Source organism: Barbatula barbatula (genome assembly GCF_947034865.1).
Source record: "Barbatula barbatula genome assembly, chromosome: 6".
Taxonomy (NCBI): domain Eukaryota; kingdom Metazoa; phylum Chordata; class Actinopteri; order Cypriniformes; family Nemacheilidae; genus Barbatula; species Barbatula barbatula.
In genome coordinates this window covers 4697322-4718260 of record NC_136765.1, presented here as the reverse complement: position 1 = coordinate 4718260, position 20939 = coordinate 4697322, and the positions used below count along the sequence as shown (strand labels likewise).

General features: G+C 39.4%; 1 protein-coding gene across 1 annotated transcript in view; it reads right to left on the bottom strand.

The window, feature by feature from the left end:
• Window positions 1-20939, bottom strand: part of kif6 (kinesin family member 6) — a gene marked incomplete at both ends in the record, with an annotated part of 51789 nt that overhangs the window by 30233 nt on the left and 617 nt on the right. The window contains 3 exons of the mRNA XM_079458621.1: window positions 1620-1749; window positions 18985-19094; window positions 19546-19682. Coding sequence (XP_079314747.1) covers window positions 1620-1749; window positions 18985-19094; window positions 19546-19682 — 377 coding nt within the window. The remainder of the gene's footprint in view (window positions 1-1619; window positions 1750-18984; window positions 19095-19545; window positions 19683-20939) is intronic.

The window sequence follows — 20939 nt, the reverse complement described above, 5'->3', positions numbered from 1 at the left end:
GTTGTGACTAAAGGCATTCAAAAATATACACTCTGTTATATTTTAGCATCTTTAAAGTAGCTATCCTTTGACTAAAATCATACACTTTGCATTTAATCATTCAGCTTCTTGAGGTCTCAACCTGGGAAGCTTTTTTATACAGTACTGAAGGAATTTCAATCTATGCTGGACTCTTACTTGCTGCTTTTTATTTATATTATAATTCATTTAAGTTCAAGTTTTTCTAATAAAAAATATTAATATGTTGGCACAATTCTATTTTTGTCTACAAAAGGGATTTCATACATTGATACACACACCTTCAGATTAAAAGATTTTTAAGATCATGAGTTTTTTTTTTCAAGTGATCCCAAACATTTGACCAGTGGTGTATATAGTCTATTTGTACAACAGTTCTTTCTGGTTCTTGAATATGATTGGCTAAGAGCCATACAATATTCCACCAGTATCACCACGGAAACCACTTTAGTCAAGTCAAGTCAAGTCAGCTTTATTTATATAGCGCTTTTTACAATTTTCATTGTTACAAACTGCAGCCTCTGCACAAGCTCAACAGTGCTTGCACAACAAGGCAAAAACTTTACCTTTTGTAACACTATGGCTCTAACACTGGCTTTCACACCAAACGCAAATTAAGCATTTTGTGTGAGTAAATTAGAGATGCGTATAGAGGCAAACTCGCGGCAGGCGGTGCGAATGACCCGAATCAGTGGCTCGATTGCGAAGGTGGAAAATTAAACAGATCCCGTCACTTACGGGAAAATAACAAACTATTCCTGCGAGTAATAAAGAGAGTGGAATGTGATTGTTCGCGTTTGCTGTGAACCCAGCATAAGTTAAATGGCCGTTTGAAACTTAAGTCAAAAGGGCGTAGACACCTACTGTGTCTGTTATTATATAGTGTTATTATTATTATTATTTTGCCATGAAACCACAGAACCGTGTACATTTTCTCTAAATCCTTGGCTTACGTTGTTTAAAATGCGTTTAAAATGCACCATATGCTCTTTACAAGTTTGCTTACTAAACTACTGTTTGAGAAGGGACCAAAAGAACAATATTGTTGGAAACAGTCAGTGGTTTTCCTCACTGGGTATCTGGGAAGAACCTGAGAGAGAGGGTCAAAGCCCCCTGCAGAAAGCCAGTGTTGAGCGTAATTTTATCAATAGTCGCTCAACACTCCCATTCTACAGGTAGTGCTAAACACACTAGTGTTTAGTATTCCATCCGCCTTCATAGACTCCCATTATATGAAGCAAAGAGGGCTGCGGATTGACCAAACAATCTTCTTTATGGTTCTACTCAAGAAAAAATGTCACCTACATGTAGGATGGCCTGGGGTGAGTCAATAAACAGCAAATTTGAGTTTTTAAGTGAACTATCCCTTTAATTAAATCTGATCTACTTATTAATACAGACAACACTGTTGAAGGGGATAACCTATTTGGTAATGCATAAACCAGCCAACAGCAATATCAAGAGATTGATTTTGAGGAAACACATGCATGGATAAATTAAGAAGCACTTTATTGTATGTTTGAATAAATAAAAACTAATTTGAAATCTACCTTAACCAAAGAACAAACCTATAGTTTTTATATTCAAACTGATGCCCTCACCTCTGCAATCATGCGATTAGTGTCCCCTAAAAAAAGCAAATCCAAAGCCTCCTCTTCATTAGCTGATTGCTGCAATGACAGGTTCTTGAGATGAATATTCTGGTCCGAGTCTTCCATGATGGTCACCCTCCTAGTCAATGACAAAAAACATGCTTACCCACAAAACAAACAAATAAGTTGTCAAACTTAAAGTTGAATAAAGTATTGATTTTAAACACACTATAACTTATGAATGTAGTACTGAATTGTGGAGTTTATGATTTTTTGGGAAGGTTTGAAGGTCTCGAGGATGCATTTGAGTATGGCCCCACTCCTAACACTATAGCGCATTAGCATCAGTTGTTTGCCTCCTCAATCAAGAGTTCAGGGTTGACAACTCTCACACATTTTAAGGCTTTCCCACACTTTTACTTTGCCTAAACAAATCTCAGCAAACGGTAACGCAGTTATGAATGGACAGAAGGGAATAATGCAAACAGCAAACAGATCAATCAAAACCAAATTCCATAAAACATGTCCCCAAGTATTCTAGAGGATAGTACCACTACAAATATTATTAGCTTGACTAATCATTTAAATTTGGTTGGGTGGTTAAAGTGGAGGGTAAATGCCATGTCATGCATTCTGACTTTCACTGTTGAACGTGCTGGCTTCTCATGCTTACATGCTCAATTTGTTAAAAAACGAGTTTGACGTATGATGTAGTATTTCTGTGCTTAATACACTCTCCAAGCACTCCGACTTGTTTTGAAGAGTTTTTTATAATTCTAGATCCCTGTTTCGTAAAAGGGATCCTATTCCTTTTATTGGGCAATTCGCCCAATAAAGCACTGCAAGGCGAAAGAAAGAGCCCACCCACGCGCCAACCGACACCCACTTTATATCAAGATTGCCAGCGCTGCGTCAAGATCGGCTTGTTACTCTTGCGATAGTGAAGTTTAGGTGTGTCTGTTGTTCACAGCATTTCAGTAAGGGATGTTATATAAACGGTGGATTTGGAGATCATTTGAAAATTATAGATGGCGCGATCCAGTGCTTAAAGATGCCGGACATGAACTATACGTAGTAAGTGAAACTAAGTCATACGTCTGTGTTTTGTTGGCAATCGAACAATAATGTGCCAGCCTCCAGCAGCTCGTGTTTTTCCGGAAATAATCTTACACCTGTATCTTATCTTTTATTAATGTGATCAAACTAAACACTCTTCGAATATATGACGTATGCAATACTACTGTATAGGTACTCAAGATTAATATGAGATTGGCAAAAACTGCATGTAATACCAGATCTTTAATTAAAAAAAATGTATGATGTGACAAACAGAACAGATGTTTATTATTGCAATACTGAGACTCTCATGAAAGATGGAAAAATTATCTCCATAATCAAATCAAGTAAATTTCAGCTCTTTAACTGGACAGCGAAGGGGCCAATGCATGGTTTGCAAAATTGGGAGCACAACATCCTGGGGCTACTGTTGCCAAAATCTATCAGTGCCCTGCCAATCTGTTTACTCTCAATACTATTCAACTTGGGCAAATCAGTGTGAACACAGACTTTTTTTTGCACGTGTTTGACAGTAGCTTTTATCACGAATCAGTGAAGTAAACTTTCAAAGCAGCTTTGGAGATAAAGTTCATGTGTTTATGCTCTGAAAACTCATTCAAACTTAATAAGCATAACATGTGCACTAGGCCTACATTAAAACAACGCCACTTATTAACTTTAGGGATGCAGAACATTTGATAAAATGTACTTCTGTTCCTGGATTCTGCCTATACATACAGTAGGTAGTCAACCAGAATGCTCCCTACCACTGAGTGGAGTGTCGCTGTTGGGGAAGGGCGGCAGTTAAAAATCATTTACATGTGAAACTAGTTTGCAAAATTGCATTTGATTGATCTGTCCCGGGATGAATCACCCGGGACTGTCATTTGTCTTCAGACAATGTTGGACTCTGTCAAGAATGAGATTTGTCCGAAAATTGACTAATTATCTTCTGATTTACGCTCTGAGATTACTACAGTGCGAACAGACGTCAAAGGCTGGTTGGAACCTTTGCAGCAGATGGTCGAAGCTAACACTAGCACCATAAAAGAACTAGAGCGATCTTCGTCTGATCATGTTCGTCTGATATTACTGTATAGGGGGTCTTATGGAGCTTGAGAATTTGATAACATCGCTCAGTGAACGCGTAACTCATCTTGACTCTAAGTGCGAAGATTTGGAGGGGTGCTCCAGGAGAAACAATATTCATTTAGTGAGGCTTCCCGAGGGCTGCGAGGGTTCGCGCCCCACTGAATTTGTGGCCCAGCTTTTGCAGGAGATTTCGCAGCTCCAGGATAAACCCTTGTTGGATCGAGCACATCGTACGCTCCGTGAAAAACCAAAGAAAGGAGAACCTCCTCGCCCTTTTGTCATCAGAGTGCATTACTTTAATGTGCGTACTGAGATTCTTCAAAGAGCTGCGGATCTCTCCCCTCTCTATTACAACGGAAAGAGGCTGTCCATTTTCGCGGATTACACTACAGCTGTGGCTAAGAAGCGGGCGTCATTCAGAGATGTTAAACGCATCCTTCATTCATGTCCTGAAGTCAAGTTTGGCTTACTTTTCCCTGCGGTGCTGAAGATCACGTTACCTGATGGGGTTTCACACAAGTTTACGGAGCCATCTGCTGCACTAAGCTTCGTTCGCAGTAATCTGAAACCTGCGGATGCGTCAGCGAGTCATAGTAATTTACAAATGGGGCAGGTATCGGCCTGAGCAACATAGATGAATATTAATATGTTTTTTTTTTATATTGGCTGGTCCTTCATTATTGAGAGCTCACGATTGTAATCATCATGTTCCCTCTACTATCTTCCTTTTGAAATTTTTTTTTTGCTGATATAGGGTACTGGTTAGAACTCCAATGACTGCTGTTCTGTTCAGTGATATTTTCATACTTAAAATACTGTCACCTTTTTCGAAGCAACATCACGCGAGTTGTGTCAGTTAGCGCTAGTGTTGTTACAGAGTGTTAATGTTAAGGAGGGTTACATCTGTATCTCGTTTGGGGAGATGCATTTTTTTATTTTTTTTATTTTTTGTTGTTGTGCCACCTACAGTGTTTTGCCAGATTATTATTATTATGATTTTTTCATTATTACTTGTACACTTGATTCAATACTTTTACTCTAAACATGTCACAGTCTAAGACAGGGTACCAAGCAGGAGGCAACAACTTAAGGTTTGTTAGTTGGAACTGCAAAGGGGTAAACGAACCTGTGAAACGGAGTAAGGTACTACATCATCTTCATCATATGGGGGCGCATATCGTTTATCATTCCACATTCCAGGGTAAAGCCAGAGGGACAGCAATCCTTATACATAAATCAGTGCCCTTTATATGTTTAGATGTTAAAACGGATCCTAATGGCAGATTTGTCATCGTCTCAGGGAGAATTAGTAACACTGCACTTATTTTAGTTAACATTTACGCCCCTAATTGGGACGACGAGAAATTCTTTAGACAATTATTTTCCTCATTGCCAGACACTTCTTCATATTCTATTATTTTGGGAGGGGACTTCACCTGTTGGCTTAATCCTGATCTTGATCGTTCCTCTCTCAGACGTAATTCACCCTCAAAATCTGCTCGGGTAATTCAGTCTTTTATGGAAGAATTTGCCATTTCTGACCCATGGCGTTTCTTTAATCCATGTGGTAAAGCATTCTCTTTCTTTTCCCATGTTCATCAAACATTTACACGTATTGATTATTTTTTAATAGATAATAGACTTATCCAATCAGTGGAGTCGTGCGATTACAATGCCCTGAAGGCATTTCTTAGGGGGGAAATAATTTCATATACTAGCCATAAGGCAAGGTAAAACAAAAGAGCCGTTTTGAGATAACACAGAAAATAACTAAATTAGATAATATGTATGCTGTCACCCCATCTCCAGAGATTTATAAGGAACGCCAGGTATTACAAGCAGAGTTCGATATGCTCTCAACAAGTCATGTAGAGAATTTCCTGTTTAGAACTAGGTCTAGGTATTATGAAGAGGGAGACAAAGCAGGTCGGCTGCTAGCTCTCCAACTGCGGCAGGAAGCAACTTCCCACCTTATTCACCAAATTAAAACACCTTCAGGGACAACAACAGATCCCATATTAATTAACAATCAGTTTAAAGATTATTATGCTTCCCTTTATACATCTGAGCAAACTGCCAACCTCTCTGACTTTGATAATTTTTTTAGTACCTTCAGTATCCCTACAGTGGATTCTAATGTTGTTGATCGGCTAGAAATACCTATTACTATAGATGAACTTGCTAAAGCTGCTTCCTCTATGCAAAGTGGCAAATGCCCTGGACCGGATGGGTATCCAGTAGAATTTTATAAGACATTTTTGAACAAATTGGCCCCCATATTATTAGACATGTACAACGAATCATTCAATTTATCAAAACTCCCTGAAACACTTAATCAGGCCTCAATCTCCCTGATCCTAAAAAGAGATAAAGATCCTTTGGATTGCTCTTCATATCGACCTATTAGTTTGCTTAATGTTGATTTTAAACTTTTATCAAAATTATTGGCGGTCCGTCTAGAATCTGTATTTCCTTCAATCATATCTTCAGACCAGACTGGTATTATTAAGGGTAGACACTCCTTTTTAATATTAGGCAATTATGTAATGTTGTTTATAATTCCTCACCCCCTTCTATCCCAGAAGCTGCCCTGTCATTGGATGCTGAGAAAGCATTTGACCGGTAGAATGGGAGTATCTTTCTATAAATTAAAAAATTTGGTTTCGGTGAAAATTTAATTTCATGGGTGAAGTTGCTGTATTCTGCTCCTCAGACCTCAGTTAGGACTAATAATATTCGTTCAGAATACTTTAATCTTTACTGCCATTGCCATTGAATGCAGCGGCCAATAAATACCCTTTGCATACTTTACCATTTAAAATTGCACAGTACAATTTTTAATAACTCGGGGTCTGTATAACCAACAGATATCAAGATCTTTTTTAATTTAATTTTGATAATCTACTGTTTCAGGTTCAGAAAGACTTTGAACGTTGGTCGGTACTTCCTATATCCTTAGCTGGTAGAATTAATTCTGTAAAAATGAATACCCTCCCAAAGTTTATGTATTTGTTTCAGTGTATTCCCATTTTTCTCCCTCAATAATTTTTTCAGAGAGTAGACCGATTAATTTCAGAGTTTATTTGGAATAAAAAGACTGCTAGAATTAGCAAAGCACTTCTCCAATGACCTAAGTCTCTTGGGGGTATGGGCTTACCCAACTTTAGACACTATTACTGGGCAGCTAATTTCAGGATCTTTCAGTGCTGGTTAAACCAGGTCCAATCACAGTGCTCACGTGGCTTGCCATGGAAGTAACTTCATGTGTTCCTACTACATTATCTGCCCTGTTATATTCCCCTATTAACAGTTCATTGTCTCCTTACACAAAAAATTATATGGTAAAACTTCAATGCGAATCTGGAGACAGTTTAGGCGGTATTATTATAACACCGGCTCCGCCGACCACGCCCCCTACAACAGAGCTCTCTCACCCTCCGCACAGATCACACTCCCCGGAATTCTAATTACACCCGCACCTGCTGCTCGTCATCTAATTTGTTTGGACACTATTTAGTTTGGAATTTCACTTCAGTCTTTGTTCGGTGTTGATGTTGTTATGTGTTACTTGACTTACCCGTTGTGGAATTTATCCGTTGTTTTTGGAAGGAATTTATCCGTTGTTTTTGGAAGGAATTTATCCATTGTTTTTGGAGTTTACCCGCTTTCTTGGATACCTGTTATGTATTGTGTTACATCTTTTTTTGAAGAAACATCCTTGTTTTTTTGTACGCTCTGGACTGCTTTGTGTGCTTGGATAACTCCTTTAATAAAATCCCTATTAATATCTCCTGTTCGCCTGTGGTGTGTACATCGGTCCGAGCCTGGCGTGACAATTATGGATTGCAAACATTTTCTATGTCTGCCCCTATAGCGTCGAACCTTGCTTTTTCACCATCAATGATGGACAATACTTTTTCCCAGTGGGCAACATACGGCCTTTCAATGTTTAAAGATTTATATATAGATGATGTTTTTGCATCCTTTCAACAACTCGTGGATACGTTTTCACTGCCCAGAAACAATTTTTTCCGATACTTGCAGGCTCGTAGTTTTATCCGTAATATGTACCCTCAATTTCCTAGGCTCCCCACATCCACTCCCATAGATTTATTCCCTGAGCCACTGCCTATTGGGAAAAGGATGATTTCTTTTTTTTATGACAAAATATGTTCCCTTCATAGAAGCTCACTGCTATCTTTAAAAACTCAGTGGGAGGAAGACTTATTAGAGGAAATTTCAGACGAACTATGGGAGAGTATTTTATACAGGGTGCATTCCTCTTCTGTGTGTGTCAAATACGGATGGATCCGATGCAAAATACTCCATCGCACTCACTGGAGTAAGGTCAAACTCTCTAAAATGTATTCTGACATTGACCCTATATGTGACCGTTGTTGTCAGGCTCCTGCAACCCTGGCACATATGTTTTGCTTCTGCCCAACCCTACATGGATATTGGACTGATATATTCGAGACAATTTCGGAGGTAGTTGAGACAATAATTGAACCTGTGGCTATAACAGCACTGTTTGGTACACTTTCTTTGCCAGTTCACTGTCCACGGTACAAGGCAGATTTTGTGGTCTTTGTGACCCTCCTGGCCAGACGTCAGATTTTACTGTATTGGAAATCATCTGTCCCGCCTACTCACTCTTTGTGGATTAAAGACATCTTTCAATGTATTAAACTGGAGAAAATCAGATACTCACTGAAGGGCTCTCTCAAGAACTTTTACAAAATGTGGGGCTCTCTCCTTGCATATATGGAAACATACACTCCTTGCATACGGGAAGATAGGTAATTGTACTTTCTTCTAATGTGTTCGTGCTCCTGTACTAAAACTTATAATTGATTGTGTGGTTTAAACATTTATCTTGGTTGGCACAGGGTTTTTTTATTTATGTATTTTTTATTATTATTTAATATATATATTTTTTTTTTGGTGGGGTGGTTGAGGGATAATTTTTTTTGTATATTTTATACTGTATTGGGTATCTTTGAACATTCTTACTTGGGGTTAGTAATTGTTCCCTTTATATTAGATAGATATGAATATATTTCTCTACATATGTTAAACTGTAGAACTACGTTCTGGAATGATTGGAATTTTGTAATACGTGGAGAAATTTATAAATAAAGTGAGAAAAAAAATGATATGGTGCAGAAAGAAAATCAGCCAAACATATCGTCCCAAAAAACGGCCTCATTTACAAAATTGGCATAGGCCAGAGAAAAACCCATACCGGTCGACCTCTAGTCTTGCCTATAGTCGGCTGACAGTCGAATCATACGTGTGGGTGCGTGCACGTGTATAATAAATAAAAATAATAAAAGAAACTTAATAAGATAGAATCGAGCCTCAATGTGCAAAATGAATGTGTTTAGGCAAAATGTCTGAAATGCAGGGGAACATCATTTTCAAAACACAAGCCACAAATAGTCAGATTAATGGACATTTTCCTTAAACATCAAGTAACAATGCTGTGCCATACAATACTAGACCAGATCTCGCCCCAAAACTATTTTTAAAACAACTTAATAATAATGAATTATTTTTTACAAACGGAAATAACGATACCAAATACCAATGAACTACCAAAAGAGTTACTTTATTTGCCGCATATAAAGGAGGAATGCAATAAAGCATTTTACCATTTTATCAGTCAAAAAGTCCCTTCACCTTTTTTTCCTGCGCCACTCTTTCTCCATCCTCTAGACACGCAGACTTACTTTCAGTGCAGAGAATGACAAGTTCCGAAAGTGCTTGTTATACGCGGATATGCGGTGATTTAGATTATATTACTTTATTGTTTTTTGTATCATGCACCATGTAGTTCAGTCTAAGTAATGAAACAGATTTACAGACAATGTGTTAATTCAAATTTATATGCCCAAACATTCAGTACGTGAAAGATTTTCAGAAATGGTGTACACATTCATTTGCGAGTCATCTGCGGATGAGTGTAGAACGTGCTTCTTTTCTTGACCGGTCTCACGGCACAGAAGAGACGCGTTCCTGCACTGGTACCTAGTCAGACCTCGTTCTCATATGCACCGGGGGTTTTGGTAAACAACCCTAAACCTGTCACATTTTTTTACATCATTTGCAGCATGCCTGTCTGCTACGCTACTGCCCATTATAACCCAAATGGCATGATCCCCATATTGCATAATACCTCTGCGAAGATTCGACTGGGAGATTTGTAGAAGAATCAGGCTCCTCCTATCGAAGCATCGCCTCTTTGACTATTCGGGGGACACCCCTAATCGGAACTAGAAAATGTCATGTGTTACCCAAAGCTAGATGTGACAGATTAAGGTCACCATGAAATCAAACAGGAAAATTCTACGTGGTTTACACAGTGTTGCAGTGATTATTATAAATGATTTATCCGTGCACTCCATTATTCTTTTTTTATTCATTTGTAATCTTTAATCAAAAACATTATGCTTCTCTCTCCCTTTCAACAACAACTCTTCCCCACATGACGTAAGCAAAAAAGGTATTTTACTATTTCAAATATTTAACTTTTTAACAATTTCACGTATTTAAATAAGGGATATATTTCTCTTCTACTCGTCATGTGGTTGCTACACGCAAATATAATAATATAGATATTATTTATATAAATAATATATGTAAAGGACCACTTTAGAATTTTAAAGTGTTGGGTTATTGGTAAATATTTGTAAACGTTTGTAATTTATTTAAATAATTCTTATTTAAATAATTATTATATTTTGTACGTGATTGACCGGAAGTTCTGTGCACCTGTGGTGTTGGGGTTTGTCCCTTTGGTGGCACCGTAGTTTGCACAGGCTAAGATGAACTTTTACGGTGGCTGTCTGGTGTGAATGACACGCAGCTGTGTTCGAGCTTATATGTATTTTTATCTGAGATTGTTTATACATGGACTTAAACAACTTGACGCCCGTTTCATGACGGAAGAAAGGACTATCTTATATTGTTTGCATTCCTTGGTGAGCGCAGCGAGTTTTCAGGGTGCAAAGGTGATGATGAAGTAAAAGGATGAACGTCATGTTGGTTTGACGAACTAAATAAATAACACCTTACGCATCAGTCGAGACTCTCTTCTTTGGATCCAAGGGCTGTAACAGTGAAAACTCGACGCTACATCTGAGTCATCTGCTATGCTGCACGACACGCCATCTTCGTTCCTGAGGTTGCCATTGTTTGCTCCACGCATTCAAGTGAGGTCGTAAGTCAGTAGCACATCTAACAGAGACTACAGATGCGGTGAGAGACTGGTTATCGATAAAAAAAAAAAAAAAAAGAAGAAGAAAAATACAAACGAGCTGAACTGTTTATATTTACATGTCCATATCCTGATTGATTCAAGTTATAAGGCTAAATAGCCTAACAGGCTTTCGTGTTTGTGAATTAATTGTGAAATATCTGAAAATGCTACACATATGCAATGTTTAATAGTTTATTTTCATTTTTGAATCTTAAAACTTGTGAAATGCATATGATATTGAACGTTTATATCTTAAAAGTTAACTTTAGCCATTCTAATTCTTAAGCTGTCTTGAATATTTAAAGTGGTTATATTTGGCTATTTAATTTCCATTCTGGGTAGGTCTATCTTAATGTTTGAAGTGAACAGCATTGGGTTACGTCACTATCCTATAACCACAGCTCCCTGAATCACTTTAATCTAGAAATAAATCAATTAGTGATTCAAATATGTCAGAAGAGAAATCCAAATGCCCAGAAGAAACAGTTTCTCGTGAACAAAAACTTACAGAAAAGGGCAAACAAATGCGTGAAGAGGAAGTTAACAGGCATCAAAAGGCATTTTTGAGAGCTTATGAATCTTGGAAGCAGATAGCACGAGAATCTAGAACCAGGCTTAAGAAATTCTGTTTGAAGGAGGATCTTGATAAAATAAACCAACATATTCAGAGTGGATACGACCGTGTAAATCAAAATTATGAACCACTTCAACGCAATTCTCTTAGCACACCAGAGATTATGCAGAAACTGGATGCCTGTAACACACTGACAACAGAAATATGTGACCTCGTGAGTAAACGGCTTGATGTAAGTCTAGTTCAAGAGACTTTTAAAAAGGAAGCTGAAAAAGAAAGGGTGCGAATGATTTTAAGTCGTGAAGAATATGAATCTGTCTTTGGTGGGACAAGCACTGAAAGTGTTATTTCAGAAGAATCCATAAAATTTGATAACCTGTCAATCGCAAGCTCTAAAGCTTCCAGCAAGCGAGCAGATGCTGAAGCAGATCTCGCAGCCAAATTAGAACAGGCAAAGTCTATTGAAGAGATACAAGCTCAACAGGCCAAACTTATTAAGCTGGAAAGTGAATGGAAACTCCATGAGTCACAAATATTGATAGAAATGAAGCAGAAACAAGCAGAAGTGGAGTTGAAGTTAGAAGAGGAGAAAACAAAGCTAAAAATGTTGCAAGCGAGTGTGGAGGTGAAAGTGGCTGCAGCTCGAGTTAGAACATACAATAAACTGGAAGGTGATGTGGAGAACATGGTGGGAGAACCTAATACAGCTTCTGTTGTCAGAACCACTCCTGCTACATATTCAAACAGAGAACTAGATACTGGAGTCTCCCTGTTCCAATCGCAACCATCATCTCAGAGCGTAACAGCCAACCTAGCTGAAGCAATTGCAAGCTCATTAAGTTTAAATCGTTTGCCTGTTCCTGAACCAACCATGTTTGCTGGTGATCCTTTGGAATTTGTTGACTTTCAGATGTCGTTCATAACTCTAATTGACAGGAAACCTATATCTGCCAGTGAAAAAATGCTCTACTTGAAAAACTACCTCTCAGGAGAAGCACGCAAGGCTGTGGAAGGATTCTTTTACCGGAGCTCTGAGGATGCATATGAAGGTGCTTGGGCAGTTTTAAAGGACAGGTACGGAAATTCATCCATTGTGCAGAAAGCGTTTCGAGATAAGCTGATGAAGTGGCCTAAAATTAGTCCTAATGATTCTCTGGCACTTAGAGACTTTGCAGACTTCTTAAAGAGCTGTGTAGAAGCTATGCCCCATGTCAAAGGGTTGTCTATTCTAAATGATTGTGAAGAAAATCATAAGCTCTTGGAAAAATTACCAGACTGGATTGTCCGCAAATGGAGCCGAATTGTAGTGGAGCAGCTTGATGCATCTGGAGAATATCCAACCTTTGAACACTTTACTAAGTTTGTGCTGAAGGAAGCCCGTATAGCCTGCAATCCCATCACTTCTTCCTTCTTGAGCTCCAGCTCAGTAGATGAAAAGTTCTCCAAGAGGGCAAAGGCCCTCAGTACAAGTGCCCAAACAAGATATCAAGCATTTAAGTCCGAAAGTTTGTCTCCTTTCAAGCCAAAGCTGCCATGTCCTGTCTGCGACGATGAGCTGCACGGCATTGCTAAGTGCCCAGTCTTTGCTGCCAAGTCTATGGGAGATAAAAAAGGTGTTCATACATCAAAATTATTTATGCTTTGGATGTTTGAATAAGGGACATGTAACTAAAGATTGTAAAACGCGGCATGTCTGTGGAGTCTGCAGCAGGCGCCATCCAACCTGTTTACATGGAGAGAGAAGAGATCCGGTGAAACAAAGAGAAGTTCCACTTCTGATTCCAGAGAAGGACAGGAAAATCAGCAAGTCCGCAAGGTTTTGTCCCATGTAGTAACTCAGAATACTTCTGCTACCTCAAGTATTGTTCCGGTTTTCTTGTCATCCATGAAAGAACCTCAGAAGGAAATTCTTACCTATGCTCTTCTTGACATACAGAGTGATTCATCTTTTGTCTTGGAAGATCTTGTCAGAGAGCTGGATGTAGTTTCTCAACCATTACAGCTGAAGCTTAGCACAATGACTGCTGTAGACACAGTTATAGCCAGTCAAAGTGTGTGTGGTTTGCTAGTTCGAAGCTTTCATTCTGGAAATCATATACAGTTACGGCAAGCATACACGCGTGATTTTATTCCTGTTGATAAGTCTTGTATACCAACCAGAACAGCGGCGTTGCAGTGGCCTCACCTGAAACATCTTGCAAATAACTTGCCATCTCTTCAAGACTGCGCAGTGGGACTGTTGATCGGCTACGATTGTCCTTCAGCTTTAGCTCCCCTTGAAGTCATCCTTGGTGGTGAAAATGAACCATTCGCACAGAAGACCGAGCTGGGATGGAGTATCATAGGAGCAGCTAATCCCCACTTGGATAGGCTGGGAAGTCAAAGATTTGTACATAGGGTTGCAGTGAGAGAGATGCCAGTTCCAACAGCAGCAGACGTCTTGAAGGTTCTGGAGTCTGACTTCAACGAGAGGAATTCTGAGGGTAAATGTGTCTCTCAAGACGATGTGCGCTTTATACAGATACTTAGCGAAAACATTCAGCAGAAAGAAGACGGTCATTTGGAGATGCCCCTCCCGTTTAAAGGCCAAAATCCTCCATCATTACCTAACAATAAGAAGTTGGCTATAATTCGCTTGCAGCACTTAAAGAAGAAGTTAAAGGCCAATCAACAGCTTTATGGTGATTACAAGGCCTTCATGGAGGATGTGATCATCAAAGGTGACGCAGAGTTAGCCCCAGAGGCATCTGTTGGAGATGTTGTTTGGTACATACCCCACCATGGTGTGTACCATCCAAAGAAGCCTGGCAAATTGAGAGTTGTCTTTGATTGTTCATCTAAATTTCGTAGCATCTCGTTGAACGATACTCTGCTGACAGGCCCTGATATGATTAATTCCTTGGTGGGAGTTCTCTGTCGTTTCAGAAAGGAGAAGGTGGCCATTATCTGCGATATTGAAAGGATGTTCCATCAGTTCTTCGTTACCCCTGACAATCGCAGTTACCTGAGGTTTCTATGGTGGGAGCATGGAGACCTTGATCATGAGCCTAAGGAATATCAGATGGCAGTCCATCTCTTCGGCGCTGCTTCCTCTCCAAGGTGCGCTAACTTTGGCCTGAAATATCTTGCCCAGCAATACAAAGCACACTACCCCTCTGCAGCAGCATTTGTTGAAAATAGTTTCTACGTTGATGATGGGCTTGTGAGCGTTCCCACAGTTAAGGAGGCCTGTGAACTGATAGTTGAAGCACAAGAGTTGTGTAAAAGAGGAGGCCTACGACTCCATAAGTTCAATTCGAATAAAAATGAGGCCCTTCATTGTGTTGAGGCATCCGAAAGAGCGTCAAGGGTCAATCGTCTTGACCTCAATCCTGATTCAGCCTCCATAGAATATGCACTGGGTATTCAGTGGTTAATTGAAAGTGACAGTTTCAGTTTTGACATAAACATGAAAGACAGGCCGGACACACGCCGTGGCATTCTATCAGTCATAGCTTCCTTGTATGATCCTCTGGGCTTTGTGGCTCCATTTGTTCTAAGTGGAAAGTGCATTCTGCAGGAACTATGTCGTCGGAGCATTGGATGGGATGATCTGCTTCCTGAGGACTTGCTCTTACGGTGGGAGGAATGGAAGGCTGGTCTTCGAGTCCTTAAGGTAGTCTGTATCCCAAGATGTTATGCACACCACCGCGGTAGACTTCGGCAAGATTGTGAATGTAGAATTGCACCACTTTGCAGACGCTAGCAGTGTAGGCTATGGTGCATGTTCTTACCTTCGATATAAGGATGTCAGGAACAAGGTTCACTGCAGTTTCGTCATGGCAAAGGCTAGAGTTGCACCGTCAAAGATTACAAGCATTCCCCGTTTAGAACTTTCAGCTGCTGTGGTCGCAGCCAGATTGAGCGTTTTGCTGAAATCAGAGCTAAATATGAAGATTGATGAGGAATTCTTCTGGACAGATTCTCAAGTCACTCTAGCATATATCAACAACGAAGCACGGAGATTTCATATCTTTGTGGCGAATCGTGTTCAGCTTATACGAGAGTGCACCAATCCGAGGCAGTGGCATTATGTTGATACAACGGAAAACCCAGCGGATCACGCCTCTAGGGGGCTCCGTGCATCAGACATCTTATCAACAACCTGGCTATCGGGTCCTGAATTTTTGTGGAAGGAAGAGGTCCACCTGGAACCTACCCCGTCCCCCGACCTGTTGGTTGGTGACCCAGAGGTTAAAACCATTCAGGCATTTGCAATAAGAGTGACCGATTGCATGAACATGCTTGATTGCCTGTCTCGTTTATCCTCCTGGACAACGCTCCTTAAGGTGGTGTCAAGAATAAAAAGACTAGTGCCTGGACGAAAGTGTCAAACTGATGTTGTGACTGTCAAAGAGCGCGAGAGTGCTGCCAAAGCAGTGATAAAACTTGTACAACAGCAAGCATTCAGTCGAGAGATAAAGGCACTTGGAACGGGGGAAAGTCTTCCATGTTCTAGTTCCCTTTTTAGTCTTGATCCCATTCTTAAGGAGGGCATACTTTGTGTTGACGGAAGATTGAAACATTCATCGCTTAGTGAAGAATTCAGGCACCCGTGCATTCTACCTAAGGACAGTCATATCACACAGCTTGTACTGTCGCACTATCATTCACAAGTATGCCATCAAGGTCGAAGTCAAACTCAAATGGAGCTTAGAGCAAATGGATACTGGATCATCAGTGGCAGCAAGTTGGTTGCGAAATTGATTCACATGTGTGTTCAGTGCAGGAAGCTTAGACGTCCGGTAGAAGAGCAGCGCATGGCTGAGCTTCCTAAAGAGCGTGTTGAAGCATCTGCCCCATTTACATACTGTGGAATGGACTGCTTTGGACCATTTGTCATTAAAAGATGCAGAAAGGAGTACAAAAGCTACGGCTTGATATTTACCTGTTTCTATTCCCGAGCTGTCCACATCGAAATGTTAGAAGATCTATCCACTGACACCTTCATCAATGCTTTACGGTGTCTCATCAGCCTAAGAGGAGTAGTGCGCCGACTGTACAGTGACCAAGGCAGGAATTTCATAGGAGCTAGGAACGAATTCAAAGAGGCACTTAAACAGTGTGACAACCAGGCTTTGGAAACGTTCCTGGCTGAGCAACAGTGTGAGTTTGTCTTCAATGCCCCGTCAGCAAGCCATGCTGGTGGAGTTTGGGAGCGCCAAATACGCACTGTTCGAAGTGTGCTGGATGCTACTTTGGCCCAAAGTTTGGGAAGGCTTGATGATTCCTCCCTTAGGACACTCTTTTACGAGGCCATGGCCATTGTTAATAGCCGCCCACTGACAGTAGATGGAATAAATGATCCCAACTCTCTTGAACCGTTGACGCCTAATCATCTAATCTTAATGAAGTCAAAAATTGCTCTTCCACCACCAGGGAAATTTGAGAGAGAGGATGTATACTGTAAAAAGCGATGGCGCCGCGTTCAATATTTGATTGAGCAGTTCTGGAGTCGATGGAAGAGAGAATACCTTCAGAACATTTCCACACGACAGAAGTGGCATGTGGCCCGGCGCAATCTCAAAGTGAATGATGTGGTCATTGTAAAGGAAGACATCCTCTCAAGAAACCAGTGGCAGTTGGGGCGAGTAGTGGAAACCTTTATAGATAGTGATGGTTTAGTGCGGAGAGTCAAAATACGAGTTGGAGAACAGAAATCAGAAAAGCATCAGTGTCCATCTAAACCTTCTGTTATAGAGAGGCCAATTCAAAAGTTGGTGCTGCTTCTTGAAAGTGAATAGTGATAAAGTATATGTTCTCACATACATATAATCCATCATAGTAACATAACTCTATGCCCGTTGCACAATTGTCCAACATTTGGGATAGTAAGTGGTCTATAAGATCTTAAGAATCATGTAAGAGTTATTTGGTGTTGCAATTATTATGACATGATTGGTGGGAGTGTAAAGGACCACTTTAGAATTTTAAAGTGTTGGGTTATTGGTAAATATTTGTAAACGTTTGTAATTTATTTAAATAATTCTTATTTAAATAATTATTATATTTTGTACGTGATTGACCGGAAGTTCTGTGCACCTGTGGTGTTGGGGTTTGTCCCTTTGGTGGCACCGTAGTTTGCACAGGCTAAGATGAACTTTTACGGTGGCTGTCTGGTGTGAATGACACGCAGCTGTGTTCAAGCTTATATGTATTTTTATCTGAGATTGTTTATACATGGACTTAAACAACTTGACGCCCGTTTCATGACGGAAGAAAGGACTATCTTATATTGTTTGCATTCCTTGGTGAGCGCAGCGAGTTTTCAGGGTGCAAAGGTGATGATGAAGTAAAAGGATGAACGTCATGTTGGTTTGACGAACGAAATAAATAACACCTTACGCATCAGTCGAGACTCTCTTCTTTGGATCCAAGGGCTGTAACAATATATATTTCCCAACCACCACACCACCGCGGTTGATTTGTCCATTACCATCGTCAATTAATTCATTTTAAGAGCAGCTTAGTACGTTACTAACTATTCAGAAAATGTCCAGCCCACAAGAATTTTTTGTATTAGACCTGCTGGTTCAGAGTTTTATGTTTTTGTATGAAAGCTTTTAGTGATTTTGATACAGCTAAACGTTTTAACGTAACTGCATCTAGTTATATAGAGTTCGCAAAATAGACAAAGTAAAGTAGAGGTGCGGCATTAACAAGCAGCTCTGTCTAGTGCACCTGCCAAACTGTATTGCACACCTGCTAAACTGGCTGCTTTATTCTTACATTTACATTTACACATTTAGTCATTTAGCAGACGCTTTTATCCAAAGCAACTTACAAAGAGTTCGGGTTCGGAGTTCGGTCAATAAGCGATATGTCATACAAAGAGCAATAGTACAATAGGTGCTAATACAAAGTTACTAGTTTCAACAAAAGCTAGACCACTACCTGTTGAGAGAAGAGGGTTAGTGTAAGAATGTAAAGGGTCTGAATACTTAGGACCATGTGATATTTCAGTTTTTCTTTTTTAATAAATCTGCAAAAATGTCAACAATTCTGCGTTTTTCTGTCAATATGGGGTGCTGTGTGTACATTGATGAGAAAAAAAATAAACTTAAATGATTTTAGCAAATGGCTGCAATATAAGAAAGAGTGAAAAATTTAAGGGGGTCTGAATACTTTCCGTACCCACTGTATCGCTCTCCGAAGGGCCTTTTAGGAAGGGGACACCATACAAAACATCACTCCAAATAATTGACATTGACTGCGACGCTAAATCAGTATGTCCTAACACTGTGACATCATCAAATTGCGATCTTTCACACTAAGATATTAAGCCATTAAAAGTTCAATTATGATTTTTACTTTTATATTTTGAAAACGAAAAGATCAGAAAGGAGACTTACGGTAAGTCCTCCAGACGAGAAGCTTCATGTTGGGGATTCAATAGATCATAGCCAGCCTCATTGTAGATTTCCAGGTAAGATATGTGGGTTGTATAGACCATGCTGCAGTCCTGTAAACAGATACATTTCTTCAGTAAGGTACACAGTGAATTTGACATCCTTGTTAGTCCTGCATGACAGACAGATATTGTCCAGCCAATTGCAGCAGGTTTGAGGTCTAACAATATTTTTAACTAATGGCGAATAGAGGGAGTATTTCAAATATTTCAAATAAAATTTAATATATTATTATTATTATAACTTTCCATTCTGCAGTCGTATTAGTGCTGAAATTACACACTTTAACTTGAAAGGTAAATCTGAAAAGCAAATCTGTAAAATACTTTAAATAATGTTTTTTGGCCAAATATCATACATATAATCCTTGAGCCTTTTTTTTACATCAATAGAGCCACCTCATTATATATCTTAATTGTTCTACAGTGGAAATTAATAGGGGTGTGTAGCCCATCTATTTTATGGTTTATGGGTTGAAAGCTTAAGTGGAAACTCTTTATTTACCTTGCTAAAATGCTGATACAGGTACGAGAGAGTTCTGGGGATGATCCCTCGATCACTAAAGCGCTCTGCACCTCCTGTGATAGTAAAGGTCTTCCCACTTCCTGTTTGACCATAGGCGAAGATGGTACCATTGTAACCTGCCAGCACACTATTAAATAGACAGGTTATTAATGGTCTTTTGCAACTTGCTTTTCAAGAAAATTAAGTTTCCCTTACTTTAGCAGCTTTAAAAACAACACAAAACTTTCTCCTTTCAATTGTGATATGTCAATCAAAAAAACCCGTGAGAAAAACAGCAAGGTACTATGTTAAAATAAAATTATTTGTATGTCTGATTTTTGGATGAACTGTCCCTTTAACTGCAGGGACTATAAATAATGGAATTCAATAGGAGTAAAGTTATTGAGTGCGTGAAGTGTCCACACTTCATATTTTCAGTTGACAAACGTACATCATCCGGGTACTTAAAGTGCACTTCTTCTCTTGAGAATTTTCAATGTGAACACACTACTCACACTAATTATACTACAAACTGGCATAGCATAGTGTATAATTGCACAATATGGGACACACCTAAAGTCTAAGCAAGCAGCAGATGGATGTAATGCCAACTGAATTAAAAAAAATAAAGAAGAAGGGAGACAAAAGGAAACACAGGAAACAAAAGTAAAAGAAACAAACTCTATAGCAGTACTAACAAGCTGAATGCTGTTTCCAAACATCTGCTCTAATGATCCTGATTTCCAAACCTTAAGAAACCCTATTTTAATGAATGTACCTGATAACTACCAACCTGAAACACCTGAAAAGTATGGTGTCAGAGTTTGTTGCCATTTGTTGGATCAGTGTGAATTAGCTCATAGAAGTTGTGGAATAATTTTTCATAAATCATTCTCGTTTAGATTTAAGAAAAGTACAATTAAAAGGTATATTCAGAGGCAGCATATCAAGGTAGGAAAACATCAAGGCAAGTCCGAATCCAATGTTTGATTCACTTCCTGTCTGAGATACCTCAATCAGGTCGATATTTGAAGGCATCATAGATGTATCCTTTGCTGCCTTGAGCAGGGTCTAGTTAAAAAAAAACTGGCAGCCAAGAAAGCGGCTAGGGCAGTTATTGTGTAAATAAAGTTCTATTTAAAGTTCGATACTTTTTACAAGTATCGATAAACTTCATGACATGATACTTTTATCGATACTTGAGTTGTTTTTCTGTGTATTCGGGTGTTAAATGGAAAATTAGAAGCTGCTACGGGTCATTTTCCATCCCTGAATAATGTCTGCTAAAGTTTGCTTGACGTTTGTGTGATATCTAGGGCTATATGATTTCCGCGATGTATTTGTAATCTGCTTGTTTCGCATGTTTATGAGTGAAAGAGTGGCATGGTTGCGTT